The 21,529-nt window shown below is 44.0% G+C and overlaps 1 protein-coding gene across 1 annotated transcript in view; it reads left to right on the top strand.

Moving 5' to 3' along the window:
• Positions 1-772: 772 nt before the first annotated feature.
• Positions 773-21,529, top strand: part of ECPAS (Ecm29 proteasome adaptor and scaffold) — an 87,673-nt gene continuing 66,916 nt past the window's right edge. Inside the window, exons 1-2 of the mRNA XM_075067502.1 lie at positions 773-1,096; positions 17,789-17,919. Coding sequence (XP_074923603.1) covers positions 1,060-1,096; positions 17,789-17,919 — 168 coding nt within the window. The 5' untranslated portion in view covers positions 773-1,059. The remainder of the gene's footprint in view (positions 1,097-17,788; positions 17,920-21,529) is intronic.

The raw sequence follows: 21,529 nt of genomic DNA, 5'->3' as shown, positions 1-21,529 counted from the left end.
CTATTGGAATAAGGCACTCTTATTCCGGAATATGAGTCTCCACACATGAAAAGTAATCTGGAATATGGTAGAATGTGAATTTTAAGCTGTTTAACTATTCCTGATTAAATCCATGTGTGGACACTCTTATTCTGGCATAGGAGTGCCTTAATCCAATTGAGTGGATTAAGCTAATTCAGAAGAAAGCACTCTTATTCTGGAATAAGAACATTTACACATGGAGTTTTCAGGATTAGCTATTAGGGAATAACTCCCCATGTAAACAAGCCCTAAATTGTGAAAGAAACACTGAAGTAAGGGAGGAAAATCCCTCCTGGAGCAGTTTGAGGGTGTGGACAGGAGCCTAGTAGCAGTGGAAGGACAGATGGGAGGAACTGGCACCCCTTGGGAGTGTTTCACACTTCCTCTAAATCTGTGGCTGGCCGGCAGTGGCTCCAAGTCCCAGGCAGCACCTTTCCCGGTTAGAAACCCTCCAGACTGCTACAAGCACCTACCACAGATAGGGGGAGGAACGCGGCCGTTTCGCGGCTGATTGACCTGTTTCTCTCCACCGCCCCGACCCCCTTTCTAAGCGGCTCAGCAGCCATGGAGGTCAGCATGGACTCAGGTCAGTTGCCCTCCCCTCGGGGAGGCTGGGCGCCCAGGCAGAAAGAGGAGAGCCCCAAGCCCCCGAGCACATGGGCAGCAGGCGAGGGCTGCTGGGTCGGGGTTAGCCCCTGGGCGTGGAGCCCGCGGGTTCGGTCGCTTCTCGGGAGCAGGGGGAGAGGGGGGTTGGGACGATGGCTCAGCTCTTTCTAAATATAAAACCGAAGTGAAGCGCGGGAGGCTGGATTGGGGGCGGGTGCGGGAGCCGCACTCGCTCGCGCACAGAGGGAGCCGCAGCTCTCGCCCGGGGGCCGGCGCTGGGGAGAGGCGAAGCCAGGCAGGGCCCCTGCCCCGCCGCAGCCCCGCGAAGGGGGCGCGGGAAGGGGAGAGGAGGGACCTCAGCCCGCGCCCCGAGTGACGGGCTTGCTCCGGAGCCACCGCTCGCCCCCACCTCCCCCCGCGGCGGCGGGCAACATGGCTGCGGCCGCCTCCGCCGCCCAGGATGAGCTGAGTAAGTGACACGGACACGGACACTGGCGGCGGCGGCGGGGCTCTCGGTTGGCAGGACCCCCCCGACACCCCTCCCCGTATGTGCCTGTCCGTGGGGCGGGGCCGGGTCCCCTCTGTCTGAGGGGGCGGGGAGCTGGGCAGGGGTGAGGGAGGGGGGGGAGCTGGTTTCATCGCCCCGTGTGGCCGCGGGTGGCCTGGGCGAGGGGCGGGGAGGGAGCCGGGGCCGAGGCCGGGGCCGGGGCTAGGCCTCCGCTGTGCGCAGTCACGGTGTGAAAGGGAAGCTAAAGCCTGGGGCCGGGGCTTCCCCGCAGGTCTCAGCCCGCCCGCCCCCGGGTCAGGGTCCCGGGCGGGGGGGGGGCTCTGCCAGGCCGGGCTTGGGGCCACGAGCCTCAGCCAGCGGCGCCTGGAGGCAGAGGCTGAACGTCTCCCCCAGGCCCGGCAGGCCGCAGTGACTCTGCTTTGGGCGGCGGGGAGCCCCCCAGCAGCGGGGCCGGCCCTGGGCGCTTGGCCCCGCGGGGACAGGGCGAGGGGAGGGTGTTGCAGGCTGATCAGGGCGCGCCCCCGCCCCCTCCCCCGTGTAATGTCCCCCCAGCGGTGTCGCTCTGCCTGCTAGGGGCCTGGGCCCTGCTTTGGAAGGGGTGAGTTTCTGCGCCTGGGGCCCCGGAGCAGGAACTGTCAGCAGCCCGTGACACTGATGCTGGCTGGGAAATGTAGTTCTCAGACCTCGCAAGTTACTGGTGGGCGTCAGCTGAGACTGGCTGAGTGCTTAGAGCAGATGCCTTCCCGGCTCAGTGATTGCAGGGAGTCTCAGGCTCATCTCTCCAACATGCTCCCTGTGTGGCCTTGGGCAAGGCCCTTCCTGGCTCTGTGACTCAGTTTCTCTGTCTGTGAACTCCCTTATCAGACTAGAGTATTGTGAAGCTTAATGTTTGCAGAGTGCGCAGAGATGCTTGGATCAGAAGTGCTTCAGAGGTGCAAAGTATTTTAAAGTTTTGGTGGTTTATATTCCTTGCCAGAGTAGCATCTGACAGCATACAATAGATGTGAATAATCCTTTGCTCATTTCATATTTTTTCTTGTAATAATAAGTGCATATATACAAACTCTCCCCTTCCAGAGCTTGATATGTTTTGTATGAATTTAAAGTAGGACTCTAGGAATAAAATATATTGGAAAATAAATTTTATCCATTTCAGTTTTCTTCTATTCTGCAAATGATGCCCCTGATCCAGCATTAAAACTCCATGACAGGTCCTGTGCCCATGCAGTTCTCAGTGCTGATCAGGATAGTAGTCAGAATCTGAGTGACATAGTTCAAATTTAGATATTTGTTTATTTGGAGGGATAGGACACCCAGTTTGGGGTGTTCTTTAACCTTCAAATCTACTGCTGAATCTGATGCAGTAATGATAGATCTGTCTCTGAAGAAGTATAAAATGTTAAGGGAGTGTTTTCTTGTCTTGTTGCTGCACCTCCTGAGATATAACAAAACTAGTTTTCAGACAACCTTGATGAATTAATAACAGTGTGATGTATAACCCAGCTGGAGGAACTGTCATTCTGATCCATGGGAGAAATCAGTGGGCTGAGGAAAGTGGTGTTTTAGACTTGCCTTGACTGTGGAATTGATTTCACTACCAGAAACTCAGCAGAAGGAAGAAAGGTTTTAATGCAGACTTTCAAGCTCCAGGCTGTCAGATTTAAACTATGCTTTGCTGCTTGATTCTTCTGTCCTCTCTTTAGAGAAAACCCCTTTAGCCTACTTAGTTTCTGCAAACTATTGCAGCAGTTCTCAAACTTCATTTGACTGTGTCATTCTGGCAATAAAAATTACTACACAACCCCAGGAGGGGTTACTACACAATCCCTGAGCCCGCCTGAGCCCTGCTGCCCCAGGTGTGGGAGCCCAAGCCCAAGCCCCACGACCTCAGGCGAGGGGACCAAAATTGAAGCGCAGCCTGAGACTTGCTGTCCAGGGTTGAAGTCCTCAGGCTTTGACTTTGGCCCTGGAGTCCAGCAACTCTAAACCAGACTGGCAACCCTGTTAAAATGGGGTCGTGACCCACTTTGGGATCCTGACCCACAGTTTGAGAACCACTGAACTATTGGATGAGGTGAATAGACTATGGAACATCAACATACTGGTGGTGTCCCTGATGCCGGCAAAGAACTATAATTTCATGTAGGAATAAAAAAAACTTACAGAATTAATTGATTCTCAGGTCTGACACAAATCTCAACATACTTATTCCAGTGAACATTGGGATGAATCATTGTCATGACCTCTGTAGTCTAGAAAAATTGATCACAGACTTCATCGTCACCATCAGCCATTAAATTCTTCCTATACAGTCAACTATATATTGCCAGTGTTCCCTTCACTTGCAGACCTTGTAAAACAACTCATGCCTGGTCTGTGCTACATAGTTAGGTTGACATAAGGCAGCTTATGTAGACCTACTTATGTCAGTGTACACAGTACAGCTTTGTCCCCCTGATGTAAGTGCCCTACTGCACATAACTCCTCCTCCAGGAGAGGCTTAGGACTTACGTTAATGTAGTTAGGGTGATGCAGTCTCAGACACTGAGTTACCTACATCTGCTGTTGGCTGTCTTGTCAATTTCAAGGCTACCTGCTGGAGCCTTGAAATTGACAAGAAAGCTGGGCAGCTAGAGCCTGGCTGACACTGGCTCCCCAGTCCCAGCCAGGCTGCATCCGCCTGGTTCCCGGCTCCCAGTTGTGCTTCCCCTGCCTGGCTCCCTGCTCAGGGAGGTGAGAGCCTCAGGTGTCTGGCCCCAGCAGGGAACTGGGAGGTGAGAAGCCTGCCCGGGAGCAGAGCAGAGCTGAGTGCCTTGTCCCCCACGCTGCCCCTCTTCAGTCGGTGAAAGCACTCCTGCTGAGGATGTGCACCACCGACAGAAGAAGGATAGTGTGGACATCAGCCACCACGGTGATTACTGCAGTGACTGTAAGTCGACGTAACATAGGTTGATTTTAAGTCTAGTGTAGACATGCCTTTAGTGGAAGAGTTCCTGCTTGCAGACACAGCTTTATTCAATCTATGGAGTGCTAGTTTGCTCTACCTACAAACTGGATATAACTGTTGCCTGTTTTTGGCAAGGTGACCTGTGGCTATTGTCACTGGGTTTGCAGTCACATTTTAATTTAATCCAAGCCTGGAAGAGGGGAGAGACAAATGTCTTATAGAGTACAATCCAGTTTAGCAGTTTGATGTCACTCTCATCAGATGTCTCAAACTATGTGAACTATGACTTATCTGTCAGCTCTACCAGTAGAATGTGTATGGTACCACCCTTCTGACTTAAGGGTGGTGGGTTTTTTTGTGGAGAGGGAGGATGGTGATTTTTTCCAATGCCGCCTCTATGAATAAATGGAAAAGTTGTGCAGTCAAAGGTGGACTTTAGCAGGAAGCATAAGAAATTCAGGTAGCACAGAGTGGGGAAAATTGGGCAGACTTCTCAGGTAGAAGTGTGTGAGAGACTAAAATTAAATGCATCAAATTGTATTGTGAAAGGAACCCGATCTGTAGGATAATGAGCCTCCTGAAGGAGTAACCAAAATTTTCTTTTAGATCAGAAAACCAATTTGTCCCTGTTCTGTAGGCGTGTAGCGATAAGAAACTTTGATCTGTAGCAGCAATCAAATAGATGAAGTGTTACTCCTTCTTTTGTGTTGAGAAAAAAGTACTTGCTTAAACTTTTTATGAGGATGCTTATGATTTGGTGGATGAATAATTTAAACAGTGATAGCTTGAATCCTAATATAAAATCAGTAAATTGGGCCTAGAGTTGTGCATGTTCAGAAAGAAAGAAAAGCCATTTCCAACGAGAATGGGTAGTAATCTAAAGGGAGTCTAAACATGACACGCTGTACATGGAAATAGAAATTTTGGCATTTCAAATCTGTATCTAAACATTCTCTGCTATGGAGGAATATGATGAAAATAGAAAAATACATTCCCACGGTAAAAGATCGTGTTTTATAAACTTGAGTAGTGACTAAGTGAGCACCACGAGGGAGCTGTCCTAAAGTCATTTGAGATTGCGATAGAGCCATGAACAGTACCTCCAGACCCTGACTCCCAGTATGCTGCTATAACCAGGGCTGGCTCCAGGCACCACTGCCGCAAGCAGGCGCTTGGGGCGGCCAACAGAAAGGGGCAGCAGGGAAGGACCTGCTGCCGAAGAATGAAGCCGAAGTGCCGATCGCGGCTTTTTTTTTTCCCCCCGTTGCTTGGAGCGGCAAAAACACTGGAGCCAGCCCTGGCTATAACCACTCTAGATGTACGTTCCCCAGGGCCTAATACAATTCCAGCAAGAAATTGCGTGGTGTTTTAATGGAAGCATAATACAAGTAGATCAGAGTTGGACTCCCAAACTGAGTATCTTGCTCCTCCAGTTCAGAGTGGTGCAGAATCATTTGTTTAGCTTTTGGAGAAGTGAAAACCTCATTTTGCATTCTGTTCTTTTAATGTTTGCATCAGTCTTCTCTTCTTTCTCCCCAGTCATCCTGGGAATGAAGTTGACTGACTGTATCCAGGTAGAAGTAAGCACTTATTTGACATAGGACCTTTTGGAGGAAAATTCCAGGATATATGCACAAAATAATTTTTATAAAATGGTCTTAGTGCAGTAACAATAAGCTGTTTTTAAGAAAGTGTACATCCTCCGGAATGGCTTTACTGTTGTGATCACAGGGCTCTTGCTATAAAATGGATTTTAGGTTGGGGAAGGTGAAGAAGGTAGCTACCTGCATCCTCTCACAGAAGCTTACTGTCACAACTCCTGGAGTTCTGTTGTGTTCCAGGCTCAGACTCTATGGCTTGTGAAGTACATCTGGTTTGACATGTCCCAGTCTTAGTTAGTCTCTCAAATCTGCTTTCATAAATAGACGTATGCTCTTCATACTTGATATTCTCTTCTTACCCGAATACACATCAGAGCATTCTATAAAGAACAGCTGACTTGCTCTTTACAATGGCTGTAAATGCCACTGGGAGCTAATTCTTTAGTATAAGAGGAAGGGAGGAGAAACTGGACACACACAAAATAGCATTTGAACTGAGAGCTGACGACTTCGAACAGATGGATAAACAGTGAACTATACTGATGAGGCCGAACATGCAGAAGGGTTTATTTTGTTGTTTTAATTGAAGAAATAAGAGATGGGTGGCAAAACTGTTTTCTAAAAGATGCAGTATATTAAACATCTTCCCTGTCCCTCCCTTTCCACTATTTCTTATGGCAAACGACTGTAGAACAGAACCAGAGCAAAGGCCCAATCAATCTTCTATTGGATTTTTGCCATTAACTTCAGTGGCACTACTGATGGATCCAGCTCTAAGGCTACCGAGATTTAGGGGCTCCTAAACAACATGATGTAATGTCTGATCAGAGATCACTGCGGTAAATATGGGAGATGGGGGGTGGGGTCATAGAATCATAGGGTTAGAAGGAACTGCAAGGGTCATCTAGTCTAACTCCCTGCCAAGATGTGTTGTGTCTAAACTGTCCAAGACGGATGGCTATCCAGCCTCCTTTTGAAAACCTCCAGTGAAGGAGCTCTCATAACTTCCCTAGTCACTTACACTTTGCGGTTCGGGGCCTTGCCATTGATCTGGCTTTGTTTTATAAAAATACACTGCTATCCCTTTATAATGCCAACCATTATGACAGGGTAAAGCAGCGCTCTGGGGGGGCGGGGCTGCATACTCCGGCGGATGAAATCAAGTTCGATATAACGTGGTTTCACCTATAATGCTGTAAGATTTTTTGGCTCCCGAGGATGGCATTATATCGAGGTAGAGGTGTATTTATACTCCCTTGATAGTTGAAAAAGAGGACAATACTTGTGGTTTTATACAATATGTAGTACAGTGGCCTAATGGATAAGGCATTGGCTTCTGAAGCCAGAGATTGTGGGTTCAAGTCCCATCAGGGTTGAAAATCTGCAATCTGAAATGTATTATTCTTTCTTCTAATGAGATGAAGTATTTCCATCAATTCTGAAACCAATATTCCTTCGCATACTTTTATCATATAGGTTGGAGAAGAACCAGAAGGGGTTAGAAATGACATTAGAAATCCTTAAGTTACCATGGAAATGCTGTTACCTGCTTGTGAGAGAGATGATATTTTTAGAAGTAGAAATATTTTATCTATATACACAAATTGACCCTGGCGCTGTAAGCAATGGTCTAAAGATTTCTTCGGCTTCTCTACTTTCCTGATTCTTTAGTGCAAAATGAATGAATATGAAAGGACACCTGAAATCTGATCAGTTTCGTAAAATTAGTTCTAAAGTAGTTTCAGATATTGTTTCAGATATTGTACCTGTTCCTGAGTCCCCCACCCAATCTTTGTGGTTTTACAAACATGTTTTCTTCCCCTGTTACTGAGTGAAAGACCCTACAGTAGCAGGAAAAAACAAAGTCGCAATCTTGCAAACACCTACACACATCAGTATTGCCGTTGAGTTATCCGTGATCGTTTGTAGCATTGAGACCTAATTTACTATATGGGGAGACAGAGTAGAACTGACTATAAAAAGCTATGTCAATTGCACACAGTATACAAACCGCAAGAACAGAGCGAATTGTACACACCATTTCTTACAGTAACAGGTAAAACATTTTTCAGACCAATTTGTTTGAAAATTAATAGTTCATTTAATCTGGGTTTTACTGCTTTCAGATAATCAGGTCTGTTTTAATCTTGGCATGCTACTGTTTATGCTTGTGTTTTTAATTTATTCTTGATAAAAAGCCAGTGGTTATCATAACTGGAGCACAGTTGGAAAAGGTCACACACACTGGGCCCAACTTCTCAGTTACATGGTGACTAGATTTCATTTGAAAAAACAAGCTGTTTCTAGTCCTCATGGTTGGGAAGAAAAGCTTGAAAAAGTGTCCCAAGGGTAACTAATGCTGTGATATCTGCCGAGCATCCCAAACAATAGCTCTAATTGGTGAACTGTGCCATTAATCCTAGTGGGCTGTTAATTCTGAAACCAACTGCTGCGGGAGGCCTGGCTGATACCACCCCATCAGAGGATTGTGTGTGTCCCATCATTGCCATGACACCATTGTGGCTGTGCCAGAGTGGTGGTGGCAAAGCCTCACACGCACACACTCCTTTGCTCAGGAGGGGTGGGGCTGAGACATCCCTTCTCTAGGATGGACTCCAGCTCATCTGAAGACAGGGAAGAGATGGTCCATGGAGAGCGAAGGCTTAGCCTTCTCAAAGAGGAGTGGTGGTGGAGTCCCCTGCCAGCCAAACAGACAGCTCTTGTGCAGGAGACCCCTTGCCACTTCACTACAAACAGGGGTCATGGCCACAGTGTGGGTCATGGCCATGGAGTGAACCTAGTGACCCAGAGTGCCTTGGTTAATAATTTGGGCAGACTTATATCTGAGAGGATGGTTAAAAGCTATAGAATAGAGAAGTTATTTCTTGGACTGACTTAGTATATGATCTGGCTCAGTTCATTTTAGTCACTTGGTTGAGTTAAATTTAATCCCAGACCTCGATCAACATTCTCTTTCCAGTGTCACTATGTTCACCAAAGAATTACAGATGTTAGACATATAGAAGTCAGTCCTTTTATGTTAACCAGCTAATATAATATGTGTTATAGTTGGGAACATGGGGCTAAGGGCACAGCATATTTTATGGTCCTAAATCTGGAATGTGAGCCTGGATTTGAGACCTAGGAAACAGTCTGGTGTAGAATCTCAAGAGCTCTCCAGATGTAACTTGCATTTCAGTGACGGATGAAATGATGCTTAATTAATGTTCATACTGTCATTGTAAGCTTCATCCAAGGATTGCAAAATGCTTTACAAATTAACACTAATAAAACACTGACTTATCCAACACATCAAAATAGCAGATTACAGAAAGCGTATATGTCAATAGATTGAATTAAAGCTTCAGTCTTGGTTAGCAGATTGCACATCAAGGCTTTTACTTCTTTATTTTATTTATTTATTTTTGGCTAGTGGGCTTTTTGTTTTTAATTTGCTACAGTTACGGTCCAGTTGTGAGAAGACACTTTGTGGAGCAGATCACAGCAGTATGGAAATGCCAGGGATAATCCAAAATGGATCTGATTTCTAGGGCTGTCAAGCGATTAAAAAAATTAGTCACAATTAATCACGCGATTAAATAAATTGCTATTAATCACGCTGTTAAACAATAACAGACTATGGTTTATTTAAATATTTTTGGATGTTTTCTACATTTTCAAATATACTGATTTCAGTTACAATGCTTAATAACATAAGAATGCCCATAATGGGTCAGACCAAAGGTCCATCCAGCCTGGTATCCTGTCTGCTGACAGTGGCCGATGCCAGGTGCCCCAGAGGGAGTGAACCTAACAGGTAATGATCAAGTGATCTCTCTCCTGTCATCCATCTCCACTCTCTGACAAACAGAGGCTAGGGACACCACTCCTTTACCCATTCTGGCTAGTAGCCATTAATGAACTTAACCTCCATGAGTTTATCTAGTTCTCTTTTAAACCCTGATATATTCTTAGCTTTTGCAACCTCCTCAGGCAAGGAGTTCCTAAGGTTGACTGTGCACTGTGTGAAGAACAACTTCCTTTTATTTGTTTTAAACCTGCTGCCCATTAACTTCATTTGGTGGCCTCTAGTTCTTGTATTAGGGGAACAAGTAAATAACTTTTCCTTATCCACTTTCTCCACACCACTCATGATTTTATATACCTCTATAATATCCCCCCTTAGTCTCCTCTTTTCCAAACTGAAAAGTCCCAGCCTTTTTAATCTCTCCTCATATGGGACCCTTTCCAAACCCCTAATCATTTTAGTTGCCCTTTTCTGAGCCTTTTCTAATGTCAGTATATCTTTTTTGAGATGAGGCGATCACATCTGTATGCAGTATTCAAGGCTGGAGGGAGGTTACTAGTGGAGTTCCTCAGGAATCGGTTTTGGGACCAATCTTATTTAATCTTTTTATTACTGACCTTGGTACAAAAAGTGGGAATGTGCTAATAAAGTTTGCGGATGAGACAAAGCTGAGAGGTATTTCTAAGGCTACGTCTACACTGCACGATTAATTCGAAGTAGTTTAAACCGATATTACAAAACCGATGTTATAAAATCGGGTTTGCGCATCCACAGTGCAATCACAAAATCGATTGCTTGCGTCCCTGGTCCAAGGCTACCATCGATTTAAGGAGCGGTGCACTGTGGGTAGCTGTTCCTCAGCTATCCCATAGTTCCCACTATAACGATTTAAGGAGGCCGGGTTAAAAATCGATAATTAATGACAGCTACGCTCCATGTGATACGGATAGCACGCCGTTAAATCGGGTATACGTCGGCCATTTAAACCAGTGTTATAAGTCGGGCAGTGTAGCATCAGCTGGCGCTAATATCAGAGAAGGGATATCATACAGGAAGATTGCTAGATTGACCTTGTAACTGAAAGTTGAATAGTAATGGACTAGATTTAATAGTGAAGAAATGCAAGGCCTTGTTGCGCATTTAGGGATTAATAACAAAGAATTTATTGTTATAAGCTGAGCGACTCGCCGATTCGGTTGGAATACAAGTAACAGTGGGAAGCGGAGCAGGAGAGCGGACAGTCTGGCGTATGCGTTTGAATCTTGGCAGAATTGTACGTATGAGACTGCCAATGTAAGATGAGCTATTGGCTGTGAAAAATGCTTTAATAGCAGTCTTGGGATGCATAAACCCCGCGGATCGGAGAGGTAATTCCAGTAGAGATAAGGAGAACGGTGTTGTACGCGTTATACAGCACTGGTGAGAACCGTCATCTGGAATATCTGTGTGTGACAGCGGCAGTGCTGTCTGGTCTTCATCACGTTTTAAAAAAAAAGGATGAATTCAGACTGAACAGGTACAGGAGACGGGCTAACTAGGAATGATCCAAGAATGAGAAAACCGCTGCCTTATGAAAGGAGACTCAAAGAGCTTGGCTTGTTAGCCTAACCAAAAGAAGAGGCTGAGGGCGATATGATTGCTCTGTATAAATGTATCAGAGGGATAAATACCAGTACCGATTTGGACACAAGAACAAATGGATATAAACTGGCCATCAGGAAGTTTAGACTTGAATTAGCACAGGTTTCTAACCATCAGAGGAGTGAAGTTCAGGAACAACCTTCCAGGGGAGCGGTGGGGCAAAAGACATTATCAAGTCTAGTCTTGAAGCCAGATAAGTTTAATGGAGGGGATGGTATAGTGGGATAGCCTATTTGAAAAATTAATTGGTGTTTGACTATAAGCAGGATCTGCCCATAGCCTGTGATGGGACACTAGATGGGGTGGGATCTGAGATTAGTACAGAGAATTCTTTCCTGTGTCTGGCTGGGGAGTCTTGCCCACATGCGTAGGTTTAGCTGATCAGCGCATGGTTGGGGTCAGGAAGGAATTTTCCCCCAGGGCAGATTGGCAGAGGCCCTGGGGTTTTTCACCTATCTGCAGCGTGGGGCATGGGTCACTTGCTGGAAGATTCTCTGCACCTTGAAGTCTTTAAACCATGATTTGAGGACTCAGTGGCTCAGACATAGGTTTGATACAGGAGTGGGTGGGTGAGATTCTGTGGCCTGCGTTGTGAGAGGTCAGATAGATGATCGATAATGGTCCCTTCTGACCTAAAGTCTATGATTCTATGTGGGTGTACCATGGATTTATATAGGGCAATAAGATTATCTCCGTTTATTCTCTATCCTTTTTTTTTAATGATTCCTAACATCCTGTCTGCTTTTCTGACTGCCGCTGCACACTGCGGGGCGTCTTCAGAGAACTATCCATCGATGACTCCAAGATCTCTTTCCTGACTAATCTGTAGCTAAATAGTCCCATCATATTGTATGTATAATTGGGGTTATTTTTTCCAAGGCATTACTTTGTATTTATCCACATTAAATTTCATTTGCCGTTTTTGTGAGATCTTTTGAAGTTCTTCAGTCTGTTTGGTCTTAACTATCTTGAGCAGTTTAGATTATCTGCAAACTTTGCCACCTGTTTTCCTTTCTCCAGATATTATGAATAAGTTGAATAGGACTGGTCCTAGACTGACCCCTGAGCACACCCCTCTTGTTACCCCTCCTCTCCATTCTGAAATTTACCATTTATTCTTGCCCTTTGTCCAGTCTTCTTAACCAGGTTCTCAGTCCTAGTGAAAGGATCTTCCCCTTATCCCATGACAACTTTAATTTATGTAAGAGCCTTTGGTGAGGACGCTTGTGCAAATGTTTTCTGGAAATCTAAGTACATATGATCCACTGGATCCCCCTTGTCCACATGTTTGTATTTGACTCCTTCAAAGAACTCTAATGATTAGTCAGACATGATTTTCCCTTTACAACCTGTGACTTTTGCCCAAAATTTATGTTCTTCCTTGTGATCTGACAATTTTTATTCTTTACTATGTATTTTTGACATATTTGCCCAGTATTGGACGTTATACATTACAGTCCTGTAATTTGCAGGATCCGCTGCTAGAACCCTTTAATATTGGCGTTAGCATTAGCTATTTCGCCATTTGTTGTACAGAAGCTTGGTTTAAAGGACATGTTACAAACATAGTTAATATATTCTGCAATTTCACTTTAGTTCATATATCAGAACTTTTTGGTGAATGACCATCTGGTTCCGAGCAGTACTTGCTTACTGTTGGAAGTTTATCAAGTTAATTGCAAACCTCCTCTAATGACCCTCAGTTCTACTGACAATTCATCAGCATTTGTCATCTAATAAGGACGGCTCGCGTTTGAGAATTCCCTAACATCCTCACCCGTGAAGACTGAAAGCGAGAATTCATTTAGGTTTTTTCCGCAAATGACTATCATCGTCTTTAAGTTTGGCTTGTTATTTAACGCAGAGAATACCAGTGTACAGCTCTTATACATTTTATAGTTTGAATTATTTGGATTACAGTATTTGCACTGTAAAAAACCGCAAAGTTTTCAGTTCACCTTAATACAAGTACTGTAGTGTAGTCTCTTTATAGTGAAAGTTGAACTGACAAATGTGGAATTATGTACAAAAAACCCCTGCATCCAAAAATAAAATGTAAAATTTTCGAGCCTGCAAGTCCACTCAGTCTTGCTTCTTATTCAGCCAATTGCTCAGGCAAACAAGTTTGTTTACATTTGCAGGAGATAATGCTGCCCGCTTCTTATTTACAATGTCACCTGAAAATGAGAACAGGCATTCTCATGGCACTGTTGTAGCCAGCGTCGCAAGAGATTTACGTACCAGATGCGCTAAAGATTCATATGTCCCTTCATGCTTCAGCCACCATTCCACGGGACATGCTGATGACAGGTTCCGTTCGATAACAATCCAAAGCAGTGCAGACAGACGCATATTCATTTTCAGTATCAGATGCCACCAGCATCTTTTGTTTATCATTTTTACAGTGCAAATATTTGTAATAAAAAAATATACACTTTTTGATTTCAGTTACAACACAAAATACAATATATATGAAAATGTAGAAAAACATCCAATATGTTTAATAAATTTCAATTGGTATTCTGTTGTTTAACAGTGCGATTGAAACTGCGATTAATTTTTTTGGGTTAACTGCATGAGTTAACTGTGATTAATCGACAGCCATACTGATTACCTTTCTTTGGAATTTAGTAGCCAGGAAAGCAAGTCGGAGAGTTGTTAATCATTTGTATTCTGGTAGCACCGAGAGGCCCCTACTGAGATCAGGACTCTGTTGGACAAATACATAGTGAGAGAAAAATCATGCTCTAAAGAGATTACAGACTAAATAGACAACAGATAAAGGATGTGAAGGGAGACAAAGGTGCCGACAGGTGAGATGACTTGCCAGACATCACTCAGTCAGGTCAGTCATAGCCGGGAACAGACCTAAGGTCTCCTGAGTCCCATTCTGATGCCATTTCTGATGGACCAGATGGAGCCTAATGTGTTCTTTTATTTGTTTGTTTGGGGATGCTGTCCTCTAAAGTACACTGTCAGCTTGGGAAGTGACAGAGACAAGGTGGCTACGTAATATCTTTTATTGGACCAACTGCTGTTGGTGAGAGAGAAGTTTTCAAATTACACAGAACTGCTGCTTCAGAGCTTTGTGTAGCTTGAAAGTGGATCTCATTCAACAACAGCAGTTGGTCCGACAAAGGATATTACCTGACCACAGTGTCTCTCTAATACCCCGGGACCAATATGGCTACACCAATGCAGCAGACAACTTGAGAAGTGGTCAATTTAGATAATTAAAAGTAGTTTCAGGTGATACAGCTGTCAGGGTTTGTGGGTTTACAGTCACACTTTCTTGTTTTTATTAAAACGTTTTTCCTCTTCCCTGTTGCCATGTGACGAGCCCACACCAACAGAGGGAACGGATTTAGTCCATAATCCTGCAAACACCCATGTGCTTAACTTCAAGCATGTGAGTAGTCCCATTGCAATCAGTGGGATTACTCCAGGTTTATAGTTAAGCACATGAGTCCGCATTTGCAAGACTGGAACTTAACTGACTATACAGAGGAAACCTGTGAAAATAATGTACATGTCAAACACACAAAGTAAATACATTGGACAGAGAGGAAATTGTTCTTTCTCACTCTCTTTCATCTTATCCTAGTAGTCTTGGGTGCTACTTATAACAATAGGAGGGAAAAAATTGGAAAAGCGGTATACTTTTTGTTAGTTGACCCTTCCCTTCTAACATACGTTTTGCTTGACTGCTGCTTCACAGAATTCCTATATTTCCTGTGGCTTCTACTCTGTATTCTGCTTTTGAAAATTATTTATCTTTAGCTGAAAGTTATAGTAAATTCATTTACCTTCTTTGCATTCACTGCAGTCAAGTCCTATTTATTCTCTACCACAAGGAACATGACATTGGGAAGGCCTCCCAGATGCGGAGTTTGGGTGCACTGCAGCCAGTGGTGAGCACAGACACAGCAGGTATTGTTGATGGCTTTGTTAAGGTTACAGAACGCAGTCAGAGCTGTGTGTGTCCACTGGCTCTCAGGATCAGGCTCTTATTACCCCAGGCTGCTCAATTCGTGGAGCATCGGATAGTTCTCAGAAGGCAGATTCTTTAGGGAAATGAAATATGATAGAGAAAGGCAGGACATGAGAGAAGCTTTTTTTTTAAATTAGATGGGAAGAATGTATCTTGGTTCCCTGAGGCAGCTGATAGCATGAGAAAGCAAGAAAAATCCTCATAAGACAAGAGATTCACTGACAAATACAATTTGCATTGGCGGAACTGCTGAATCTTGACTTATAATTCAGCTGGCATTAAAATCTTAGTCATTTGTCTTTTCAACTGCTTACCCTGTTTAGTTCAACCGTAAACAAAATGTTAGGGGGGGACGTGTATATGCTTGGTCTGCTGTCTGCAGAGAGATGATACTGTGGCTAAGAGTCTACACGACCACCTTATGTTGGTATAACTACGTTGCTCAGGGGTGATGGAGTACCTCTGCCCACAGGAGCGCATCTCCCATGGGCATCTTCAGTAAGTGCTAAAGTGGCACAACAGCGCTGCTGCACCTCTGTAAGTGTAGACAAGCCCTGTGAGGGCTTTAACAAAGGGATGGGGAAAGTTAGACACAATAGAGCATCATTTCCAAAGGCCTTCCTATCTGAAGAGTGAGTTCAAAAGTCACTTCAAATCTGCAGGTACAGTATTTGTACTTAAACCTCCGTGTTGCCCGTTGAGGGCCTGATTCGCTCCATCCCTTGTGTATACATCCAAAAGTCATTGACTTCTGTGGGAGCTTTGGGTTCCCAAGGAATGCAGGGCTAAACCTTTGTGACAGGAGGGCCTCTCCCTCCCCTCCTCTTTTTTAGAGTATAACTAAAAAGTTCAAACCAATGCTCTCTCCTTTTGGGTGTTTCAAGCAAAAGAGCACTGCTTCCTCCTTACTTGACTGCCTTAGACTGGCCCCTCTTTGCTGCTGCTTCCTCTGATAGGTAGCAGCAGGGCTTGATAGATTGTCAAGACCAACTGCGTGTGGACCATAACTCTGTAGAGCTGATGGAGGACTGACTGTTGGCTCTACCTGGGTCTCCAGGGAGTTCACTCTGTCACATCCTTTAATGAGCAGTATGGGTCATCTAACAAGGGATTTTCCTTCTCCTGTATCAGAGCATCCTGGAGCCCCCAACAACATACTTTTGTCCCGCAAGCATCGCCGTTTAGGGACAGGGCAAAGGGCATTTCCCTTCCATTTAAATTAAGAGCAAACCATTGTGGGGCAGTCCGTGTTGGATCTGTAAGGGTTTTAGCTTCCTGTTGTAGGCTGCCTTTTTGCCTGTAATCTCCCAATTGCATTGACCCTGTTAGCAATCCGCTGTAGATCACTATGCATACCTGAAGATGCAGAGAAGAGAAGGGAACACTCCTTCCCTTGTGTATCAGAACCATCCTGCCCCCATCCCATGCTGTGAAAGTGCTGCTTCGGTGTCTTGCTACCCATGAGGCAGTCTGCTTTTCTTCAGTTAAGCCATCAGGTCAGCTAGATCCTAGTGCTTAAAACAGGACTTTCCCATTTATTAGCCTAAAGACAGGTGGTCTTCAAGCCAATTGCTTGAGTTGCTGACAGAAGATTTTGGTCTTGTCAGTGTTCCTTAGAGGATCCTTTCCTAGTTCATACAGGGAACAGATGCATGTTTTTTTCTCTTCCTCCCCTCCTGATCTTGTATCATTTGTGACTCCTATGTCCTTACTGATGTTCATACTGTTGTTTTATACTCCTTGCTGGATTGGATGGTACTGAGAGACGGCGAGAGGGATAGAGAAATGAGATTGTCAGAACACTCCAACACGTTCATGTGGGTGATAGGACCTTCAAAGTCTTTTGCATTTTAAGTTATGTCAAAATATCATTACTTTTCTGGCACTCACATTTAATTCCTATTGATGATGACAGTCTCGCTTGAAAATTGGGTTAACAAATAATAGCAAATCCAGATAGTTTGTTCAGCTTCATAAATTTTTTTCTAATGGTGGCTCAGTGGATTGGTAACAGAGCATAGAGCCTTTTCTCTCTAGGTTCCTGGATCAAATCCATCCCTCATTACATTGTAAACTCTTGGTGCAGGGACCTTCTGTTTGTGCAGTGTATAGCACCAGGGGGTCCTGGTCCATGATGGGGGTTCTTAGGCTCTCCAGCAATATAAATAATTATAGACCAGAAGTTATTGCCATTCAGTGGCTGTCTGGTGGCCTTTGTTATGGTCTTAGTCCAGAGTCCAGCAGACAGATGTCTGTATCTCAAAAACGACCACCACAATTGACACTTTGGTTGGCGGTCAGAGCAGCGAGGCCAAAGGATTGCTAGGTACGGAGGCTGAAGTACTGTCTCCGCCTGGCGGTATTCTAGATTAGGGTTGAGGCCCATAAGTGGGGCAGTGTGTGGAAGTTTGCATTACTCCTGTTCATGCTGAACCTGGTCTGTGGATAATCGAGGATTGAAGGCCATCAATCCAGTATCTTTCAGCAACGGAAAGTTTGCAGTTTTAAAAATAGAAGATCATGCTTTGAAGCTTTGATTGAAGTTGCTCAATCCTTACCATACTTTCATCCCAGCTGCTGTATTACTAACCCATAAGTAGGAAAAGATTTGTCTGCCGTTTGGCTTTCTAACTCCAAATTAACTTAATTTTTTTTTAAACTACAGATCAACTTGAACGTGTATTCTTACGTCTTGGCCATGCAGAAACAGATGAGCAGTTACAGAATATTATATTGAAATTCCTACCCCCTGTCCTGCTCAAACTGTCCAGCACGCAGGAAGGAGTGCGTAAAAAGGTAAGGGTGCAGTTATTGTAAGATTTCCAGTCACTGGAAATGTAGACATCCGTGATGTATCGATGATTTGGTGTTACTGTCTGCTTTCGATAAGAGAAAATATTCTGTGTAATGTTAATGTGATGTATAGAGTCACTCGTGTTTGCTGTCAGACCAGGATACTTTCAATAGTCATTGCTATCGTTCACTTAACTGGTTGTGTGTCAGTTCAGGGCAACTTGGTGGTCCAGCAAGGGCACCCACTCATAGGCTCCCAGCTCCTCAGCTCCACGTCTCTCCCCTCTTGACTGGGGTTTTTCCAGACTGCGCAACTCCCTGCCTTACACTGTGAGTTCCCCAGTAAGTCAGATGTTCTTAATGGCCTGCGCCTGCACTTTGCTTTCTCCTTGGAGGCTATACGCAGTGTAATTGCCCTCAGTGATATCACACAGCCCTTTCTAAGAAATCACGTTTGTTCTTCAGATGAAAGCAATATAGAGAAAACATTAAAAACAAAAGAATCTTCCCCAGCTCCAGCAAGGGCTCCGGTAGGAGTCAGTCCTTCAAACTCCAACAAGGGATTCTTCTGTAGTTAAAAGTTCCTAACAGCTGGTAGCTCAGAATAGGCTCCCCCAAGGGTCTCTATAAAGTCACTCCTTTATATGGTTTGGACCTTCGATCTTGGGGGGGACAGTCACCTCACTTCAGGGCAAAGGCTGGGTTTTTGCATAATTGTGGGTGGGGAATCTTGCATTCAGCTCCCTCCTAGATATTTCCTGGGGAATCCACTTCCCATGTGTTGTCCCAAAAGTTCATTCTTATCTGCCACATTGTGCATTATAGTCCTTTGATCATCAGGGCCCCCCACTAATACATAACCTTTGCATTTAATACAATGGACTCCAAAGATACTTAAACTTAATTCAGTATCTCCCAAAGATATTGCAGGAAACTGCCATATCTGTTACAGGGTGGACTTGAAATCTGGGAATAGTAACTGAGAGATGGCCTACCACGGAGATTCAGGGTTTTTTTGGAATCTGCCAACCCCCCCTCTCCACCCCAGTGTTGTTAAATCTTGTGCAAGTGGGGAAACTATTGTGCCACTATGGCCAAAGTTTTTTTCTAAAAAGCTCAACAGCTACAGTTGAGGCCAGATTTTCAAAAGAGCTCAGCTCCCATTTAAGCACCAAAAACTGGTCTCAACTGTGGGTGCCAAACACTGGAAAATCTAGCACTAGATGTGTATTGTTCTCAGCATGCTGTGAAGGACTGTTGTGAGAGAAAGCATCCGGCTAGCTGGTGACGTTCCTTAGTGTGATGTGTTTTCTTCTTTCAAGTTGGAATCTGTTAACCAGGTTCATCTGAATGATTATGCATAGGAAAAGGCCAAAGACTGCAATTTTTAAAAATTAAAAATCTTGTATTTAACTTAAGGAAGAAACCTTTTAAAATGACATGAATATTTTTGTTTCAGAGTAGGCTTAACATTAAATTGTAAACCAAAAAATATTACTCACGTTACTTTCTTGTCTAGACCAAACTTTGATATTTTCCATGCAAAAGATATCATGAACGTAAGCGATCATTTTTTTGTGCTCCCATGTGTTTGTAAGGTCCACTCTCAGCAGGGAAATACAGAATCCTGAATGATGTTCTTGACAAAAAGGTGGGGGGGGGGAGGAATTGACTCTTCCAGTATTTTTGTTTTGAAAATTATTTTAAATCCTGATTTACTGATTAGTCTGTTGGTTTTTAATTATGTTTACGGTTCTAATCTTAAACAAATATACAGGAAAATTATTCTAAATTAAGTGTTTAGCAGCCAATCAAAGGTGATTTAAAAACCTAACTGACTGCCCGTAAACCTCAGCAAAGATCTAATGTGCACTATGCATTTGTGCAGAGAAACCTGCTCTGCTTTTGATACATTATTTACCTCAAAGCCTTGTTTTTCAATCTGCTGGCTCACTTTTAGTCTCACTTCTAAACTGAGAAATATGGCATGTTTTCAGACACCGACAACTTTTTTCAAAATATACCGAATGGTCTGTGCTAACGTTGGCTCTGATTCAGCAAAGAATGTTGGCCTCCCTCTTTAGACCCATCCCTATTCAGCGAAGCACTTAAAACACATTTGAAGTCAATGGGACCTAAGCAGAAGCTTAACTTTAAGCACATGCCTAAGCACTTGCTGAATTGTGGTCTTAGAAAACAAAGGCCAATAAGCCAGATGAATGAAATCGGAAATGAAAAGATGCTGGCATAATCTAAGTGGCAAAACCTCTGCAGCGTAGCCATAGTTATAGGATACAAAAGTTCTTTTGCAGTATAGCTTGTTCTGATTTGGGAGTTTAAATAAGCTCTTGCAGTGTAAGGCATATTTTATACTGGGATAATTGCGTCTACACAGAGGCTTTTACCAGCATAACTATGTTGGCAAAAAATAATCCCACCTCCTGGTTATACCGGTAAAACTTTCAAGTGTAGACTAGCCCTAAACGTCATTGTTGGTCTTAACATAGTTTTAGAAAAGCAGGAGTAGTTTCTTCAGTTCTCAACCAGTTTTTCCGCTATACATAGGGTTTCTCTGACAATCAGTACTTTTCCTCCTCAGGCTTCCCTCCCCTCCCTTTGATTTCTTCCAACTAGCATGTTACTTCATTTCCCTTGCTCTCATCCTGAATTCTTTGACTGCTAGCACAGTACCAGGTGTCACTGCGCTGGTTGGGTGTCTCTAGGATGGATCATAGACATGTAGACTGAGTGAGAGGTTGAGGCCAACCGCTTACCTTGAAATCCTCATATACCTTCTTAGAAAATCTAGTACCTCCTCGATCGAACCCAGACACATCTGATTAGAACCAGCTTCTTTCTCAACTGCCATCCTGAATGGTTTAACCAGGTGCCCCAAACTGTCTTTGTATATGGAAGTTCTCTTGCTGTGATTACAATCTGTCATGTGTTGTTCTCCTGCATAATGTGTTTTGGGTGCAGTTCCCTCTCCCACTCTGTATAATAGCAATAATATGTGGTTACAGGTGAAATACCCACAATTAACTGCTTTAAGGTTTGCTACATGTGTTGTCTTTGCTGGTTTAGCTGACCAGGCAGCAGTTTACAGACTCTCATAACACCTCAGTTCCATGTTATTGCTCAACTGTCTATGAAAGCTTTTTATGCTACATCTTGCACTGTGCTGGATCCTTCTCTCAGTGAACTTGGAGAAGGAACTAGATTGTATTCCCTTCAAGCCCATACAATGAGAGGCTAAGTTAGATCAAAATCACTTTAAATTGCACCTGTAAATAAACTGAAGTTCTAATTGTCCTCAGCTCCAGGTGACTTCTGTGGATCTTTGGGGTTACTCAGCTAGCCAGTGCAGTCTCTAAAGCATAGGTGTATTAGTATTTCTCACAGAAAGCATACAGGGTACATCTACACTATGGGATTATTCCGATTTTACATAAACCGGTTTTGTAAAACAGATTGTATAAAGTTGAGTGCACGTGGCCACACTAACCACATTAATTGGATGGTGTGCCTCCATGGTCCGAGGCTAGCGTCGATTTCTGGAGCATTGCACTGTGGGTAGCTATCCCGTAGCTATCCCATAGTTTCCGCAATCTCC

Source organism: Chelonoidis abingdonii, chromosome 6 (genome assembly GCF_003597395.2).
Source record: "Chelonoidis abingdonii isolate Lonesome George chromosome 6, CheloAbing_2.0, whole genome shotgun sequence".
Taxonomy (NCBI): Eukaryota; Metazoa; Chordata; order Testudines; family Testudinidae; genus Chelonoidis; species Chelonoidis abingdonii.
This window is presented reverse-complemented; position numbering and strand designations above follow the sequence as displayed.